Source organism: Staurois parvus, unplaced genomic scaffold (assembly GCF_062004578.1).
Source record: "Staurois parvus isolate SC_StPar_1 unplaced genomic scaffold, SC_StPar_1.0 ptg000349l, whole genome shotgun sequence".
Taxonomy (NCBI): Eukaryota; Metazoa; Chordata; class Amphibia; order Anura; family Ranidae; genus Staurois; species Staurois parvus.
In genome coordinates this window covers 3,320,823-3,340,293 of record NW_028318145.1, presented here as the reverse complement: position 1 = coordinate 3,340,293, position 19,471 = coordinate 3,320,823, and the positions used below count along the sequence as shown (strand labels likewise).

The following is a 19,471-nucleotide window of genomic DNA, read 5'->3' as shown; positions in this document are numbered from 1 at the left end:
TACAGCCAGGGATACATCTAATAGAGCAGATCTCTGCTCGGGTAGTTACTTTGGAAGGCAGGGGAGCCGTTTGGACCCCCAGTGTCTCCATAAATAGTACTTGTCATCTGCCTAATACCATCACATCATGACACATGTGAGGCAAATGTCAGAGTGAGAGCAATAACCCTAGCACCATATCTCACACTTGACTCTAAATTGATGAGCTGTAAAAGCTTTTAAAGCCTCACCTATTTAGATTTTTGGGTACATGTTTAGTATCTATATACTTCATGCAACCTCATTTATTAAAAATATTTTACCAAAACATTTTTTATATTTCTCCTGAAATTGTGCTTAGTAAACAGTTGCGCAAATATCATGCGTCATAAAAAAATTGCAGCAGCTGTCTTTTTTACCCTGCAGGGCCTCTGCTTTTAGAAAATAAAATATATCATGTTCTGTGGGTTTAAGGTAAATATTCTAGCCAAAAATTCAGATATTTGCACTTCTGCATGTGCAAAAAATGAAAAACTGCTCTAGTGCTAAAGTTAAATAGTTGGTGCCTTAAATCCATTTGATACTAGCACACTTTTTTTTTTTTTTTCTTTAATTTCTCAAGTGTTACAACCATAAACAATAAATACACATAACCTTAGTAGAATTGGATTTTATTATTGTGATTTGAAATTTTATGTTTGGCAGTATTTATTGTTTGACATTGTTACATGAACTTTTGTTTTTTGCTGTTCTAGAAAGAGCGAAAAGAGAAGTTGTGGGATCCCACCCATCGAGCCATACTAGCAGAGGCATGCAGGAAGCAGGAGGAGATTGACACAGGCTCTAGCAGTCAAACCCAGGTCGGAAATAAACTTGAGTGATAGAAGCCTGTATGATGTGGTAATGTGTTGTAGCTTATTAGAGCAGTTGTCTGCCAAAGGCTATTGCTTACTATACTAAGCAATATTATTTACCTTATTCTGGGATTTCAGATCTGTAAAATCCTTCAGCATGCCACTGTAACTTTTAACTGCTAGAGCCAGCTACTGATATGCTGTGCTAACCTACAATAATGTCAAAAACAACAACAGAACACTTGCTACAGAGTTGGCATACATTGTTTCCTTTTCTTAAAGGAGTGCTAACGTCATATTCACTAAATTAAAACCAACTAAAAAATTCCTCCTGTGTTTATTTGGAGTGATCAGTGTGTACTACAGTGGCCAACACTCTAGTTAATACCTTTCAAGCTTGTGCAATATAATCATAATAGTGCAGCGCTACAACATCAAATACAATATACTTAATACTTGAAGAAGTGATATGAGATAAATAAATCCATAAACGTATAAAACATGCAAAAACAAAAAAAAAACAAAACAATATGATAGTGCTAAGCAATTTTCCTACCTGACTGGATTAGGTTGTTTTCCGATATCAGAATACAGGTCTGAAGAAATTGTCTTTAATGTAGTCCAGATACCCTGTAATGGGCCAGAAGCTGAAGGAGCAAAGTGTGGTTTTATTTTAAGATTTTAAATTTTATCAGAGTTTACTATGTAGCAGAAATTTATATTGGGAGAGGACTGGAGAAGCCTAAGTGCCACCAGAGAGGGGGATTATGGTTGGATACCATCCAGTAACCAGATACTGCCTGTGAAGGATCCTGGGGTGATCCTGAAAGTAAGGTGGCCCAGTGGGTCGCTAAAAGGAGGTGGTGAGGGGGCATTTTAGCCACTGAGGATTCGTGAAGCTGGTGTGAACACATGATCACTGTATCACTCTGAATTTTATTGGAGCACAATTCATATAAGATTGTTGGACATTTAGAGATTTTTATTTTTATATTTTTTTTATTTTTATGTTTTCATGAATTGGTCACTGCATTTATATATATTTTTCTTTTATATATTGATATAAGCATGGGTCACTTTGTGTGGTATTTATTCCCCTATATTAGGGGATTCACAGATATCCTACATTTGCAGGGGTGTTCAGGGGTTGTTTGATAAGAATTAAAAATATATAATTTATTTATTTTTTAGTAGAGATTATTGGCCACTTATGTTGAGTTATCTGATTGCACTTTAAGAGGCCGTGGAGAGGACCTCACTACACATTACTGGGCACTTTTAGTGTTGTTTGGCACTAAATAGATCCGCATTGATCTTATCACCATATTATTGTTTTTTTTGGGGGTTTTTGCATGTTTTATACATTTATAGATTTATTTATCTCATATCACTTATTCAAGTATTAAGTATATTGTCTTTGATGTTGTAGCGCTGCACTAAATATTATTATTATTATTATATTCACTAAATTAATTATTAATAAAGAGCATGAACTGCTGAATCAAAATGTTTTAGTACTAAAATATTTTTCTTACTTTGAAAATGTGCGCCTATCCAGCCCATCCCAGTAATTGCAGCTGTTTTTTTTCAGCATTTTCAGCTCTTCATAACAGTCAGCAATGAAGGTGATACATCAACTTCCTGCTGACTGCAAAACTGTGAGAAAACATCACAGGAAACTCCTTAGATGAGCGTGTTTCATGGAGGGAGCTGACACTGCATTGTGTAGAGTTTAGCTATGCAGTCTGGCCATCAGTTGCTTGATTATGTTCTCGGACCTGCTTTTGAAACCGTAATCAAGCAACCGATCACAGCTAAAGTCTGCACCATGCAGACCTTAGACCTGTGTAAGCTATAACTCATTGTTTACACAGAATCTAAATTTTGTTCCTGGGGCAGAACACGGCAGCAGCAAGTGAGTGGAAGGAAGGTAAATATGTGCTGCTGTGTGAGTTTTCATCAATGTGGGCTTGTTGCATTGCTCTGCATGGATTAAGCCCAGGTTCACTTATAGGATACGTTTTTAATTCCGTATTCAAAAGTGTGTGCTTTTTTTCATTTTGAACACCCTAGAGAGTCCTTATTCTGATAACTAAATGTAGCTCATACTCATTGTGATTTAGTATTCTACTTAATCCAAATTTTTTTGTGCATTTTTTAATGCATAGGTAAATCAGCATATTGAAAATTGCTAAGCGTAATGTGCACTTTTGAAGTGTACCTGAATAATTGTTTTCAGAATAGGTCTTTGGGCCAGTTACATTTATTATACTGAAATATAATGGCATGTTCCTACATTAGCTTGGGCTACCCAAATGTTTAGTGATCCTTCCACTAACTGACGGTTCTCTCAGTGCTGAAAATATCTAAGTCTAAGTAAGTGGATGCTTGTTTATTGCTTAAAAAGGTGTCCAGCAGAATTTTTTTGGAGAATGCAGTTGTGCTAAGGACCTTAAATACCCCAAAAGGCCTATGAGTAATGGACCTTTTTAAAGTGGAATTCCAGCCTAACACTAACTATGCCTAAAAATGTTCCCTCCCCTTCCTGCTGCTTATGTTGCCTATCCGGTGTAAGAAAGATCTGTATACTCTATCTTAGTCCAGTCACCTGATCCTGCAGCTCCACTGTGTGAGGGAGCTCTCCGCAACAGCCAAGAATTCAGGGAGCCTTGACCTCACCCATACTCTCTCATGTCCAACTGTTGTCAGCGCAACCTCCTCTTCCCTGCAGCAGCCACTCACTGACACAGGGCTGTGGGATCATGTGACCGGACCAGGGCGGATTAAAGTTGGTTAGTGTACAGTGATTATTTTTTGTTGTTTGTTTTTTGGGGTTTTTTTTGCTCATTTAAGGCAGGATAGCATTATTTCCACTTTAATTGCACAACCATGTTTTCTGGTACACACGCCTGTTTTAGAGCTGTGAATTTTTTTTACTTTATATTGAGATCAACTTTTTTTTTTTTTTCCTATAGATGGGAAAACTGATCAAGGAAGATGTTCAAAATCAAGTAGAACTGCTAAACTCATTTGAGAAGAAGTATAGTGACCCGGGTCCAGTGTACGACTGTTTGGTGTGGCATGATGGGGAAACGTGGCGGTAAGTCCCTAGAGGGACCTAGTGGATCACTGAAAAATCAGTTGGCTATTTGAAAACAAATGATTGTGGCTGACAAATCTAAATATGTTGAAGGTTACTGTAGCTCGGATGGGAAAATCTGGGTGCCAGTAAATGTGATTTTAGCTGGGCAATGCAACATAAAACCTGGATACTAAGTGGGTTTTATAAATGTGACATATGATACAATGTATATATGACCAAAAAAAAAGTTGATCATTTGCTTGTCCTCCCACTATAGGATAATATGTAATTTTTGTTTAAGATCCCATAATACATTTAGGTTTCAGAGATAAGAATTTCTGAATTTGGGTATTTTATTTTTTCCTTCTAGTGCCTGCATGGACACAAGTGAATGTGGGGATCTTGAAGCTTGCACTGTGTTAGGGAGTTACAGAGAAATACAAGAATATGCATCATTTGGTACATCAGAAATGCTAAACTACTCAGTGAACATTTATGATGAAGGGAATTTGCTGTCTATTGTAACAAGTGGAGGTAAGGTCTCAATTTTGATATTCTTGTCTAGACTGTTTTTACTGCCACTGATGTGACTGCTATGGCTTAATTTTTTTTTTCTTTGACTTGTTTATGCCAGAGGGTGCATTATACAAAAGTCACTACTGTGAAGTTGAGTTGTTTGTATAGCATAACAGACTTATTATTTTAGTAAAATCCTAACTTGACATTAATTCTGTAAATACTGCTGATCTTGTATTTGCCATCCTGCAATGGCACAGCTTAAATGCTGCTTCCCACTTTACGGTTTAAGTTCACACTGGCACAGTGAGCCATTATGATTGAATGTGAGTTAGGGACCTTAGAATGTAAGCTTCTTGAGGGCAGGGACTTTTGTAAATGTGATTATATGTATATAACATTTTGTAAATTGTCAGCTCTCTATAAGTACCTGAAACAAATAAACTAAGATGACAGTATACTTAGCAGCTTGTACACTCAATGCTGAGCTTTCACTAAATCTTTTAGATTCTTCAGATGACTCTTATTCTTTATATAAATGTAATGTTGGTAATTGTAATATTTGTGTGTATATTACAGGTGCTCACGGAACACATGTGGCTAGTATTGCTGCTGGTTATTTTCCTGATGAACCTGAAAGAAATGGTGTAGCTCCAGGGGCCCAGATCCTAGCTATAAAGATCGGTGATACTAGGCTCAGCACAATGGAGACTGGCACAGGACTTATTAGAGCGGTATGGCATATAACTTTGTATTGGGAGTCTAAAATAAGCTCTACTTTGTTCATGACCATTTCCATTAAGCAAGCTCTGGTCATTAGGGGTGTTGCACCCCAGAAGCCTTGCTCTGCCCTTTTCTGCCTTCTACCACCCTTGACGGCCTGCATTCATGCTGAGTAGCCCCCTCTTATGCCAAATTCCCCTGGCAGGATCTGTGGTGTTGACAAGGCATACCTGCTGACCTCTCCGGCCCTTGCTTTTCTACCTGTCCCCCATGTCTGAAGTGTGGCAGAGCTGTGCTGATGGAAGTGTGGACATATTGGAGCTGCACAGGAGTAGGAGGAGGTTGGTGTCCTGGGTGGGAGAACTGCTAAAGAAATCTGGCTCCATGTTTACTAGTTTTTCCACTGCTAATCACCAGCACTTTTTTTGTTTACTGCTCTTCCCTACTGGAGTTGCTCAGTGCAGTGGATGGAAATGTTGGGCCATGTCCCTCTAGAGCTCCTTTTTCTTTCCTTCACAGCTGATGGGGTCTGGTTCATGGCAGTTCCTCATCCCTAAATACATTCTTTCAGTGTCTGCTTGCACAGACCTGGTCAGGAACAGAGCATAGGATCAGAAAGAATTTGGTGTTTTTTGGTTAGTGAGTAAGAGAAAAATTACTTCCTTAGACTTGTGCTTTAAGAAGTCTTATGTTATGTAAAACACATGTCTGACATCTGATTAGGAGGAGTACTCTGCCACGGTACCATGATTGTCTGCTTTATACCCTATTCTGCAAATGTGTATTTACTTTTTCAAGCAGGTCTGATCTTATTTCATGTAAGCTGAGTTTATATGGTCAGCTGTGAGTTCAGTTACATGTCTTTCTTGCTGCAGGTATTTACAGTTTGCACCTTTCTAATCCGACTCCCACAATTTTTAGAGTCTATTAGCTGTGAAGTAATTTGTCTTTTTAATTTTTTTATACTTACCTGCGCTGTCCAACAATATTGCACAGAGTGTTCCTTTACCTCCTCTTTGGCAGCATTGATTGCTTCTTCTTGCGAGTGCCCCCTTTCGCAAGCCAGGTGCTAAGGGGCACCTGTGCACATGCGCTCCCAAGCCAGACTGTGTCTATAGACACACACAGTGCCGGTAAGCCAGGCCACTGTTACCTCCTCACAAGATTTTGACAGCAGCAGGAGGAGCCCACAGCTCCCGATGCTGTAAGTATCTTTTGTGAGACCAGGAAGTGGGAGGAGCATTGCTGCAGCTGGGACAGTGCTGGAGGTGGGAGAGGAGTTGGGTAAGTGTTTTAGATGGGGGTGGATAGGTCGAGTAGTGGGGAATCCTTTTGCCTTTAATGCAGAGAATGTATTAAGGTAAAAAAAATATTTTCACTTTAGCTATATATCTTTCAGCTACATACAGTTGCAAGAAAAAGTATGTGAACCCCTTGGGATTACGTGGAGTTTTACATGAATTGGTCATAAAATGTGCTCTGATTGTCATCTAAGTCACAACAATAGAACACAGTCTGCTGAACATAATACTACACAAACATTAGATGTTGCCATGGTTTAATTGCACATAACATGTAAACATTCACAGTGCAGGGAGGAAAAAGTATGTGAACCTTTGGACTTAATAACTGGTTGACCCTCCTTTGGCAGCAATAACCTCAACCAAACGTTTCCTGTAGTTGCAGATCAGACCTGCACAACGATCTGGAGTAATTTTGGACCACTCCTCTTCACAAAACTTTTTCAGTGTAGCAATATTCTTGGGATGTCTGGTGTGAATCGCTCTCTTAAGGTCATGCCATAACATTTCAATCGGGTTGAGGTCAGGACTCTAACTGGGCCACTCCAGAAGGCGTATTCTGTGCTGTTGCAGCCATTGTTTTGTTGAATTACTTGTATGCTTTGGGTCATTGTCCTGTTGCATCACCCATCCTCTGCGGAGCTTCAGTTGGCGGACAGATGGTCGTACGTTTTCCTGCAAAATGTCTTGATAAACTCTGGAATTCATTTTCCCATCAATAACAACAATCCGTCCAGGCCCTGAGGCAGCAAAGCAGCCCCAAACCATGATGCTCCCTCCGCCATGTTTTACAGTGGGGATGAGGTTTTGATGTTGGTGTGCTGTGCCTTTTTTTCTCCACACATAGTGTTGTGTGTTCTTCCCAAACAACTCAATCTTGGTTTCATCTGTCCACAGTATATTTTGCCAGTAGTGCTGTGGAACATCCAGGTGCTCTTTTGCAAACTTCAAACGTGCTGCAATATTCTTTTTGGACAGCAATGGCTTCCTCCATGGTGTCCTCCCATGTACTCCATTCTTGTTTAATGTTTTCCTTATTGTAGATGTGTCAACAAAAATGTTAGCATGTGCCAGAGATTTCTGTAGGTCTTTAGCTGACACTCTGGGATTCTTCTTTACCTCATGCAGCATTCTGCGCTGTGCTCTTGCAGTCATTTTTACAGGATGACCACGCCTAGGGAGAGTAGCAACAGTGCTAAACTTTCTCCATTTGTAGACAGTCTGTCTTACCGTGGACACATGAACATCAAGGCTTTTGTAACCCTTTCCAGCTTCATGCAAGTCAACAATTCTTGATCGTAGGTCTTCTGAGAGCTTTTTTTTTCTGCGAGGCATGGTTCACATCAGACAGTGCTTCTTGAAACCAGTAAACCCAAAACAGGTGTGTGTTTTTTAAGGGCAGGACAGCTGTCAGCAACACATCCAATATCATACTGATTGGAGTCAAGGTTGGCTCACTCCTGGCTCCAATTAGCTCTGGGAGAAGTCATTAAGCTAGGGCCTCACATGCTTTTTCCTCCCTGCACTGTGAATGTTTACATGTTATGTGCAATTAAACCATGGCAACATCTAATGTTTGTGTAGTATTAAACCATGGCAACATCTAATGTTTGTGTAGTATTATGTTCAGCACACTGTGTTCTTTTATTGTTGTGACTTAGATGATGTTCAGAGCACATTTTATGCCCAATTCATGCAAAACTCCACATAATCCCAAGGGGTTCACATACTTTTTCTTGCAACTGTATATAATTATTTAAAGGCTGTGTAGTGGTGGCCCATAGGTTTTTAAAACCGTTCTGGGTGAAATTTATCAAAACCCTACATAACATGAATATAGGGTGTGGTGCTGTTAGTCTGTATGGTGCACTTGCTGGACACTGTACCTAAATTGCAAGAAAACAGGATTTTTATAAAATAACTTCAAAACGGTGGTACAGAACTTCTGTATACACTGCAGTTTGAAGGTGCAAAAATGTATGGTAATTAAAACTTAGATGAATTTGGCCCTTGGTGTTGACAAACATGAACTATATTACTTTTATTCAAATGTTTTGTTAAAAATCACTCACAGCAGAGCTTCACAAATGATTACACAGTGGTATAGCAACAGTTCTGGTAGGATGACAAGTCTAGCAGAAGTATTTGGCTCACTGCTGTCCGTACTAGGATGATGGCCACATAAGGTTATTCAAGAATATCTCTGCTGATAGCCTGTTTCTGCATGGGTGAGACTTTCTTACCAAGAGCCAAATGGCTAGGACATATGAGAACCACATTTTTGCATGTTTATAGTATTTGTTGACTACTTTAGGTATACCCTGGATTCCTACCACCTCTATTGCACATTGACAGACATTGGGGGGGGGGGGGGGGGTTATGCATTGTGTTGTTTTGATGTCCATTTTAATGTGTTTTGCATTTTCGTCCACACAACTACCATTCTCTGTAAACCCTAGAGATGGTTGTGTGTGAAAATCCCAGTAGATCAGCAGTTTTTGAAATATTCATACCAGCCCATCTGGCGCAAACAACCATGCCATGTTCCAAGTCATTTAAAACCCCTTTCTTACCCATTCTGATGCTCAGTTTCAACTTCAGCAAGTCGTCTTCACCACATCTAGATGTCTAAAAGCATTGAGTTGCTGCCATGTGATTGGCTGATTAGAATTTGTGCTACCAAGCAATTATTATATTATTATTATACAGTATTTATAAAGTGACAACGGTTCGCTCAGCGCTGTACATTACAAAGGGAGACAGAACATGCGACAGTACGAAAACAATACAATGTGATACACGAGGGGTTCGAGGGCCCTGCTCTTTCGAGCTTACAATCTAGGAGGGAGGGGATAGTGGCACAGGAGGAGATAGCTGTGGGGAATGGAGTGGTAGGAAGAGTGGAGGAGGTCGGCAATTAGCGGGGGGTGGGGTAGGCTTCCCTGAAGAGGTGGGTATTCAGGATGCGCCTAAATGAGAGGAGAGTAGGTGATAGTCTGATGGATTGGGGCAGGGAGTTCCAGAGGATAGGTTATGTACTGGAGAAATCCTGGAGGCGGGCATGGGAGGAGGAGACCAGGGAACTAGAGAGAAGGAGGTCTTGAGAGGAGCGGAGTGTGCGTCTTAGGTGGTACTTGGATATTAGGTCGGTGATGTAGTTTGGGGCAGTGTGATGGACAGCTTTGTATGTCAGTGTTAGGATTTTGAATTTGATCCATTGTGCAATCGGAAGCCAGTAGAGGGATTGGCAGAGGGGGGTGGCGGAAACGGAGCGGTTGGTGAGGTGAATGAGTCTGGCTGCCGTGTTCAGGATCAACTGAAGCAGGGATAGCCTGTGGTGAGGCAGGCCAGTGAGGAGGGAGTTGCAGTAGTCGAGTCGTGATATGATGAGGGAGTGGATGAGCTGCTTAGTGGTTTCTGGGGTTAGGAACATGCGGATTTTGGCGATGTTGCGGAGGTGGAGTCTGTATGAGTTTGTTAGTGATTGGACTTGGGGCTGGAAGGATAGGTTGGAGTCCAGAATGACACCAAGTACTCTGGCCTGCGGGGTGGGCCTGATAGTGGCATTGTTGGACGTGATGGAGAAGTCAGTGGGGGGTGGTCTGGGGGCAGGGGGGAAGACTAGGAGCTCGGTTTTGTAGAGGTTCAGTTTAAGGAAGTGGAGCGACATCCAGTCTGTTATGTCGTTTAGTAGGTTTGTGATTCGGGCGGAGACAGAGGGGGTGAGGCGAGGAGTAGAGAGAGAGAGATTGAACAGATGTACCGAAAAAAGTAGCCAGTGAGTGTATATTGAACCTGCCCAGCCCCCTGGCTGCCAAATAGTTACCCTATTTTTTCACTTATACACAGCCTTATCAGGAATTTTTTAGTAGTAGTCTTTCATTTGTTTCCTTTTTAGTACTCAAACTGCTCAGTATTGCTTTTTTGATTGCTAGGACTTTGCAACTCATTATTTGCTTTTTAAGGTTTTTTTTAATGGTGTGATACAGCTTTCCCTGGGGGGTTACAACTAACTGACTTGTTCTTTTTGTGTGTCTGGTACTCCTTTTGTACTGCAACATTTTTTTTTTTTTTCTCTTTCACAGATGATTGAAGCAATAAAGTATAAATGTGACCTGGTCAATTACAGTTATGGTGAAGCAACACACTGGCCGAATTCTGGGTATGTTTCTGACAAGCCTAAGCATCATGGATAAAATCAGTGCATGCAGAAACTTTGGCTGTGATGAAGGTTGACCACAGTGAAGGATTTGGTAAAATTATGACTGCTGCTCTTTCAGAAGGCAGTTAATTATATGCTATGTTAACGGATAAGTTCACCTTTGGGAATATGTTACATTTCACTCATTTTTAGGGTGGAACATGTAACATGTTCCAACCACTGCAGCTGCTCACTGCTTAACGTGAATCCGTTCTGTGAATGCATGGACTACAAGTACCGACAGCCTTACAGCTTACACTCTGCAGGAGCGCTGCATTGCACCTGCGATCTGGTTGAGAGTGCTGTGCTTTCCAGGCTCCTACAAAAAAAAAGGAAAAAGTAAAAGCAGTTTTTTTACCTGCAAAAAAAAGTGGATTTAATATATATATGTATGTATGTATAATTTTTTTTTTTTGTGGATTTCGCCTTTAGGCTAGTCACACATGGCTTAATATATTCCCTACTCCATGCTTCATGGCTATTTATAATCAGCTGCGACACCCATGGTTGCCTGTGTTGCTGTCACAGTACTTGCATGTGCATGTGATAGTCATTGTCCGGATGATTACTTTTGCTGTACTGGGTTGTGCTTTCAGAAGCAACCCACACTCACATTTCAGCAAATTCAGTTAATTCTGGATGCTAAGCTGCTGGCTAAGGAGCCAAGGAAGACTGTCAGTCATTTGAAAAGGAGATATTTGAACCTAAGTTGCTTGGCTATTTGAGTATGCAGTCCCTTCAGAAATTTTGAATAGGTTGCATGTTATAAATGTACAATCGCTTCTCTCACCTAATTTGTCATTATACAGGAGAGTATGTGAGGCAATAAATGAAGCAGTGTGGAAGCATAACATCATTTATGTGTCAAGTGCTGGAAATAATGGTCCATGTCTTTCCACTGTTGGCTGTCCAGGTGGAACTACCTCCAGTGTCATTGGTAAGTTGGTGATTTTTCAGGAAAACAGCAATGCTTTTTTTAAATTGTGGCCCCCATTTCTCACCCCAAAAAAAATGTTAAGACTTTAACCCAAAATACAAATGCAGTGCTAATTCCTAGGACAGGGAAAGAGGTAGGAATGTAATACTCTTAGGCTGACGTCATACTGTTGTGTTCTAGTAACACTCATTCATTTAAAATTCAACATCAACAATAAGTACTGTAAATGCTAATGGACTCATGCTGAAGCACTCCAGAATGCACATGCAGTACATAGAATGTTCACTGATTTACAGTGTTACAGTTTTACATGGCTGTTAGAACCGTTATCTGTTGTGGAGTTCCACTTCCACAGCCATCAAATCAATTAAAATTTATTCCTCTTTATGTTCAATGACAAAGCAATATTAAATTACTCAAACCAGTTTCAGCTGATGCAGGCAGCAAGCTGAAAAACAGCTGCATGGGTGAAAATAATGGTCGCTACTGTAAATGATACATGGGTTGGTGAATTGACCTCCCTGTCTTTTATTTCTACTTTGGTGCTTCTGTCAATATTTTGTGATGATTGACCCTGTTACATAATACTCTAAGAAGGCTGGAAAATCTTAGTATTGTGTTCCTGTTACCTAATAGGTGTGGGTGCCTATGTTTCGCCGGACATGATGGTTGCAGAATATTCCCTACGTGAAAAACTTCCTGCCAATCAGTACACATGGTCTTCAAGAGGTCCTAGGTATGTTTTTATCTAAGATCTGTACTAGTCTTAGGGAGTCATAGATTGTTCTATGGCAAAGTAAGTGATTTTAGGTTAAAGTTTCACATGTTTGAATGTGAGCCATTTCAGTTGGCCAAAGGTGCACACAGGGTAGGCTGACAATGCTGCTGCTAATTGAGAGGCAGTGATTTAGCATGGACGTCCTGTAACAGGACGTGCTGTTATTGACAGAATTTCCAGGTAAAAAACTTTGCAACAATCTCACAATAAATTATTTGCCTATGAAATTTGTGCCTCACTGTATACAGATTTCTAACGTACCATAAAATGGGCTTTGGGTATACATTCCCTTTTAATATGAAGGTAGTTGGGTTCATACTACAATGGACCCTAGCGGTTGTGTTCAGTGAAAATTGAAATTTGCATTCAAAGAAATTTGTATGAGAACGTTACAGCCAAACTTCTGTGGCATCCTTTAAATAATAGAGCAACTCTCTCATTACAACTGACATATGATTAGCCTGAATGCTGGCTGATTCCTATAATCTTAGTTTCCCTTTGTCACAGTGGGTTGTATCTTTATCTAATTTTAACTTTTTAGTAATATTTCCAACAGTAATACATGTACAAGAATCATTGTGTTATATTAATTGCATTTTAATAAATAAGGTTTCTGTGTTTTGTTTTTTTTTTATTATTATTTTGATGTTATCAGCACTGATGGAGCTCTTGGAGTCAGTATTAGTGCTCCAGGAGGAGCTATTGCATCCGTGCCAAACTGGACATTGCGGGGTACTCAGCTAATGAATGGAACATCCATGTCTTCTCCGAATGCTTGTGGAGGCATTGCACTAGTATTATCAGGCAAGCATAATTTGCACACTTCTAGTAGAAGATTGTGAAATGCATAATTAATCTCTTGTGCCTCTTGTTTACATAATGCCTTTTACCTTCAGTGGTTGTGTGCAAAATTTAAATACTGTGTTCATACTTTTTTTTTTTGTTTTGTTTTATCAGGTCTTAAAGCAAATGGTGTTCCTTACACTGTGCATTCAGTGAGAAGAGCGTTGGAGAATACTGCTTTGAAAGCTGAAAACATTGAAGTTTTTGCCCAAGGGCACGGCATTATTCAGGTATTTCGTTGTCTAGAAACACAAATATGTTCTCTTCTATAAAACTTGCTGTGTATATGGGGGCAAAAAAAAAACATTTTAAATAATGACTTTCAGATCAACACTGCTGTTTTTGTAATTTCACAGCGTAAAAGACTTTACTTTATTGCCCATTGAGGGACACAGCTGTTTAGAGACTGTTGATTTATACTGCCATCTTCAGGTAAAATTGGGACACTAAACAAGTGGTTTCTAGTGTCTACATACTAGAATTCTGCCTCATCCCTCTCCTCAGTTCATGGCATTCGACTTGCCTGTGTCACCCCACAGATTAGCAGATCTCCATACAGCCCTCACATGTCTTCCGGAGCAGGGATTCAACACCCCAGTACCTGTGGTGGGAACAGTTTCAAGGGTTCTACTCCACCCAGTTTCCTAATCAAAAGGGGGCGACAGCCCCATCATTGATTTCAATGTCTGATTGTCTTAATTCAAGTACAAAAATTCTGCACGGAACCCACTAGGTCTGTCATCACCTCCTCTCATCGGGGAGACTTTCTGACTTCAAGGACATACTTGTCCCTATTTTTCCAGCACATCAGTGTAATTTGCTTTTCTGTGGGACATGGCATTTTTAGTTTGTGGCCCTGCTATTTAGTCTAGCTTCTGCACCTTGACTGTACATCAAGGTACTGACCCCTGTGGTAGCCTTGCTGCACTTCCAGAGCAATCCCCATTGTTGGATATCTGGATGATTTCCTGTTGAACGAGCAGTTGGTACAAATCTTTGCCAACAATGTTGATTGAAGGTTTGTCTGGATCCTGAACCTTCAAGTCTGCACTGTAGCCAACTCATCACATGGAATACCTAGGTCTCATTCTAAACACTGGTCAAGCTAGAGTTTTCTTCCTAAGGAGAAGCTTCAAACTCTACACTCTCAGAATGGATTTCCGTCCAGGAGTCACTCAGCTCTTTGCTTCTGGTTGAGAGGTCTGGGGCTGATGTTGGCCTCCTGTAGAAGCAATCCCATTTGCCCAGATCTGCTTCAGACCCCTTTAACATAACATTCTGCCATCCTGGGTATGGAAGATAGGGCCCCAAAAAGGAACCAAAAGTGTGCTCAGCAGAGGCACCCATGTGGAAAGAAAATTTCATTTTGTATAACCATAAAGTTATGTATTGATTGTGAAAGCAGATTTTAAAAAAGAACACATTTCATGGCTCTCTGGTGGCCATGTCACTAGTATATAGTTCTACTGACCAATTTAAATGGGTGACAGTTGCTTACATTCCTTCAGCTGGCAGTGTACTGCGCTCTTGTTCCCTTTTTTTTTTTTCTTTCTTTTCTGGAGTAATTTTATGTTGTTCAGCCCTTGGATGGATCAATTTACCTAACCCCAAAGACCAAGGTTGTCCCTGGCCTTGTAGCTTAGGAATACTGTGCTGGAGTTCAGAGAGTCCTTTCTTCCAATTTCCTGGAAGATCTTAATAATGGATGCCAGTTTTTCAGGCTGGGATGTAGTCCTGGACACCCTGTCATCACAAGGGAATCTGACATCAAAAGGAACCTTCAATCCTTATTTATGTTCTGGAACTTTGGCTAGTTTGAATTTTCCAGCAGTACTAGACCCAGGATGAGCGACGAGATTCTCGGTACAAGAGCCTTAGACAAAGAATGGGATCAAAAGCATTTAGACCTCGCAGAATGTGGACTTCCATGCCTTTTTCTAGTGTAGAAGTCACAGATTCGGATCACCGAAATGCCCCATGGGAACAAAATCTGGTTCTCTCAGCGCTTTAAAAATGCCTCCATCTCTCTTTCACCGAAACCAGGACTTTTTTTTTTTTTCATCCTTCTTTGTCCGGCTGTATTTCCCTTTTATTTTCTTGATGTAGTTCCTACTTTGCATGTCTACCTTACAGCTACTGCTAGATAGACTGGTTTTCAGTTTCTTATTTCTGATGGTCCCTGTAAAGGGTATTCTGTTTCTCGTTCCACCATTTTTCGGTGACTCAGACCATCTGTCAATTGTATGTGTCCACTCAGTCCTGTCAAGTCATATTCTACAAATCTGAGTAATAGTGGCTGGATGCCGAAAAGCCCAAGAAATGTTCACAGATCCAGTAAAGGCTGCCACCTGGTCTTCTGTTCATATGTTCTCCAAGTTTTAGGTGGAGGAAGTTCACTCCTCAACTGATGCCATCTTAGCCCACTTTGTGAGCTGCAGGCAGTGCAGTTCTTTTTGGTTTTGAGTATACATTTTCTTTTTTTTCTTTTTTTTTCTTCTTTATAACATAGTGGGTAAAAGAGTAAATTGGTATGAAAATGCCTAACAGGAGGAGGGAGTTAAGGAAAGGTTTGAGCTAATCTCTGGGCACAAAAACCTTTATTTAAATGTGTTCTTCAGTAGCCACAAAGGATATAAAACGACTTTTTGTGTGCACCCAGCTGTCGCCTTGTAGAAGTAGCATCACTGTGATGTACATGGGCCTGTGCAGAGCTGTGGGAGGGGCCCTGCAGGCCCCACCCACTACAGGCTGCCTGCAGAAAACCGCAGGGAGGGGTGGAGACCAGACCAGTCACACTGCACAAGGACAGCAACAGTGACTGGTCTTTATTACATAAAGCTTCTGTACAGAGGCAAAGATTCACACTGGATTGCTGCACAGACCTGGAAGAAATACACAAAGAACACCAAGTGTCAAGTAAAAATACACATACCTCTTGTATTTCAACATTTGCTTATTCTGGCGTTCAGTTTTATTAATAGGTTAACCGCTTCCCTACCGCCCTATAGCAGAAATACTGCTACAGGGCAGCATGGGTGCACAAAATCACGTGTGTGTGTATATATACGTGATTTTGCATTTTCGGGTAGGGGGCGTGTGCGAGGCAGACACATTATTTTATTGATTTATATGTTTTTCGTTTGTAGGTTGACAAAGCCTATGACTACCTCATGCAGAACACCTCATTAATCAATAAGATAGGTTTTACAGTTTCTGTTGGAAATGGCCGAGGAATTTATCTCAGGGATCCAGTTCAGGTTGCTGCACCCTCAGACCATGGTGTGGGCATTGAGCCAATGTTCCCAGAAAATACAGGTAAGCTGCAGTAATACTGTAGAAGGGTGGTGTTATAAAATGGGTGAATAATAATGCAGTAAGATTTACTTCTTAGCTGTACAGTACACAGGCTCCTTTAAATATTGACCATGGGTTAAATGTTGCCACCTTCAGGGGAGAACACTAGCAAACAAAGTTTTTACAACTGTACATATAACTCCTGGTTCCTGTAATCCTCCAGTTTTTGTTTTTTTTTCTAGTGTCCTTAGAGGATAGAAGACCTCTTTCTGAGAGCAGGTTTCTGGCTTAGGATTCAGGCTTACTGTATATAAGAAGATTGGAGACTTTATTTGGTTCTGCACATGTAGAAATCCCCTCTTCCCCTTGTTGCATCATTGACCGCATTGTCTCAGTAGGATTGAAGCTTCCAAATTCACCAACCCCTCCAAAGCAGTGCCTTTGGGAAACATACCTGGAATGGTTTAATTCATTGCATTAATTCAGAAAACAAAGTACTCTCTGATTGGAAGAGGCGGAGAGCAGCATGACATTACTTCCCTACTTCACCACCTCATCCAATCAGAGAACTTAGTTACATTTCTATTTTTCTAATTGTAAAAAAGACACAAATCCATCCAGTTGAACCTTTTGCATTCATTCAGGAAATGCAAAGCATTTTCTGAATGGTACCTGTGTTGAATGATCGACCACCTGTATTCAGAATGCAACATGACCAGGTGCTCCACATTGCACATAGAGATGTGTGCTTCTGTGATTTACAGCTTTCAGCCAGGTATAGTATATTACATTGTTACATTGGTCCAAGAGGGCAATTTATCACTAAGACTTGTGCCTTGAAGGATAGGAGTCCTTCTCAGTTCCCTGTTAAGGTTCACTAAATTTGTTCAGTTGGTACCCCTTGGGCTTTTCAGCGCAGGCATCCGTTTCTCATATTTGCATTTGACCTGCGATTTTCCAGGTGGATGTACTGGCCTTGGCTGTAAGGAGCTTCAAGTCGCTCTTTGAGCTGGGAATCTGATTCCCTTTTTTTTAGGCCCAACACTCAGTTTAATTTTTTCGAAACATCCTATGGATAATAATTAAGATTCTGTTCTGTACTAGATGATTAAGAAATAAAGAATTTTTTACTTACCTGTAATTTATTCTTTTCTTGGAGTACATGGGGGTTCTGTGGTCTGTTCTAAAAAAAATGTTCCCCCCACCTGAAGGTGTCAACATATGTACCCATCTTCATAATTTTAAAGGAACCTGTGTCCTTTACTGGTTTCCTCCAGGAAAAGGATTTTACAGGCCAGTCAAAAATCATATATTCATGCGAAATCTTTCATCTTCTCTGTCATTGCAAAACGAACATGTCTCTTAAATGATTCACTGTATATTATGTGTGTTTTGTCAGGTAATTTCGAGAGAATTTCCCTCCAACTTCACTTGGCGCTTACATCCAGTGCCACCTGGATTCAGTATCCTAGCCACCTGGAGCTGATGAACCAGTGTAGACACATAAATGTCCGTGTAGATCCCCGAGGTCTGCGAGAAGGGGTGCATTATGCAGAGGTGGGCATTTTACACATATCTGTGAATGTCTTCTTCAATACAATACTGATTTGGTTTTCTATGCTTATCCACCAATTATGTTAAGATGTCATAGGATGTTGTATTTAAATAGAAGTTTTTACTTCAGGTAAGGGAAAGCCATAAGTTTGTAAAAATAACTACAATGGCATGCAGCATGTAAGGACCGTATTAGAACTGTAATAACAAGTATCACAATATCAAACTTGTCCCACCCACTGAATCCAAGGTTTCCAAGTGGTTTCAAAGTTTTTATCCTGTCTCAAGGCCAGCAGTTTTCCATATCCAAAGTGGGATTTGACCAACTCAGTCGTTTCCGAGGGTTAGGTGCGAACTGTTTCTTCAAAAATCGAGTGAAAACTGTGCAAAATGGGGTAGGAATGCTGTCTATGTGCTAAGGCTGGTGGTGGAAGAACTATTATACCACTGACCTCAGATAATCTTTGAAAGCTCAACGTTATTTTGAAATTCCAGGAAACCTAAAATTCTCTATATAAGTCAATAGGAATAAGGAAGCATCTCAGAAAGGAAGTGAGAAGAACCTCAGACTGATCTCAAACGCAGTCTTCTGGGACATGTGACAGGTCCAAGAGGACTGCAGGACCATTCACAATGCATTGCGCTGCTTGCACATGCGCAGTGTCCACACTTAGGATGTTGGGGACACAGGACGGCCGGTGAACCCGGCTGCGGTGAGGACACTCCTGGATCTTAAGCCAGGTGAGTGGCTGTTTTTGAAAAGACAGCAGCTAAAATTTATTAGCATCTGACCTGTATTTTTTTTTTTTTTTTTTGCCAGACACTGGAGCTCTGCTTTAGGTAACCTGCTCCTGGGCTGAGATGATATCAGTCTGCTGCTGGCAGAAGAGAGTAGCTCCTCCTCCACTCTAGTGATCAGACTGTATCACTGTAGAAGTTGCAGGGGGAGAGTCTTCAGGCAAGCAGATTATCAGTTTCAGATATTTGTGAATACGTCCAAAAACTGCGGACAACGGGGTTTATATAAAAATAAATAAAAAATTGTTGCACTACTTCATAAATGTAAAAAATATTATTAATGTGCAATTTTTGATATACATCCAATGCTTCGAAACTATCGAAATCCACAAGTGAAGTAGAAAAATATGAAAGTCCCAAAATCAAGGATGTGATGAGTAGTATACCAATCCACAAACAGCTATGAGATAAAGATATCTCCCAAAAAGTTAAAGGATCCTCCACCAGGTAACACCATGCAAGGCTTACCAGATCTATATGACCTTCTAATTAAAGAATGGTCAACACCTTAATTGCAGGTCATCATGGTAATCATCTTAGATGGAGTCATCAGAAAGCAAGGGGAACCATAACCATCACAGAATGCACTTGGGAGAACCTCCTCACCCATG

General features: G+C 40.6%; 1 protein-coding gene across 3 annotated transcripts in view; it reads left to right on the top strand.

Moving 5' to 3' along the window:
- TPP2 (tripeptidyl peptidase 2) overlaps positions 1-19,471 on the top strand; it is an 87,570-nt gene that overhangs the window by 17,565 nt on the left and 50,534 nt on the right. For all 3 annotated transcript variants that reach the window (XM_089684534.1, XM_089684533.1, XM_089684536.1), the window contains exons 4-14: positions 735-839; positions 3,809-3,933; positions 4,286-4,449; positions 5,011-5,165; positions 10,541-10,617; positions 11,466-11,593; positions 12,230-12,329; positions 13,027-13,175; positions 13,329-13,444; positions 16,361-16,529; positions 17,908-18,065. In XM_089684534.1, the coding sequence (XP_089540660.1) occupies positions 735-839; positions 3,809-3,933; positions 4,286-4,449; positions 5,011-5,165; positions 10,541-10,617; positions 11,466-11,593; positions 12,230-12,329; positions 13,027-13,175; positions 13,329-13,444; positions 16,361-16,529; positions 17,908-18,065 (1,446 nt within the window). The remainder of the gene's footprint in view (positions 1-734; positions 840-3,808; positions 3,934-4,285; positions 4,450-5,010; positions 5,166-10,540; positions 10,618-11,465; positions 11,594-12,229; positions 12,330-13,026; positions 13,176-13,328; positions 13,445-16,360; positions 16,530-17,907; positions 18,066-19,471) is intronic.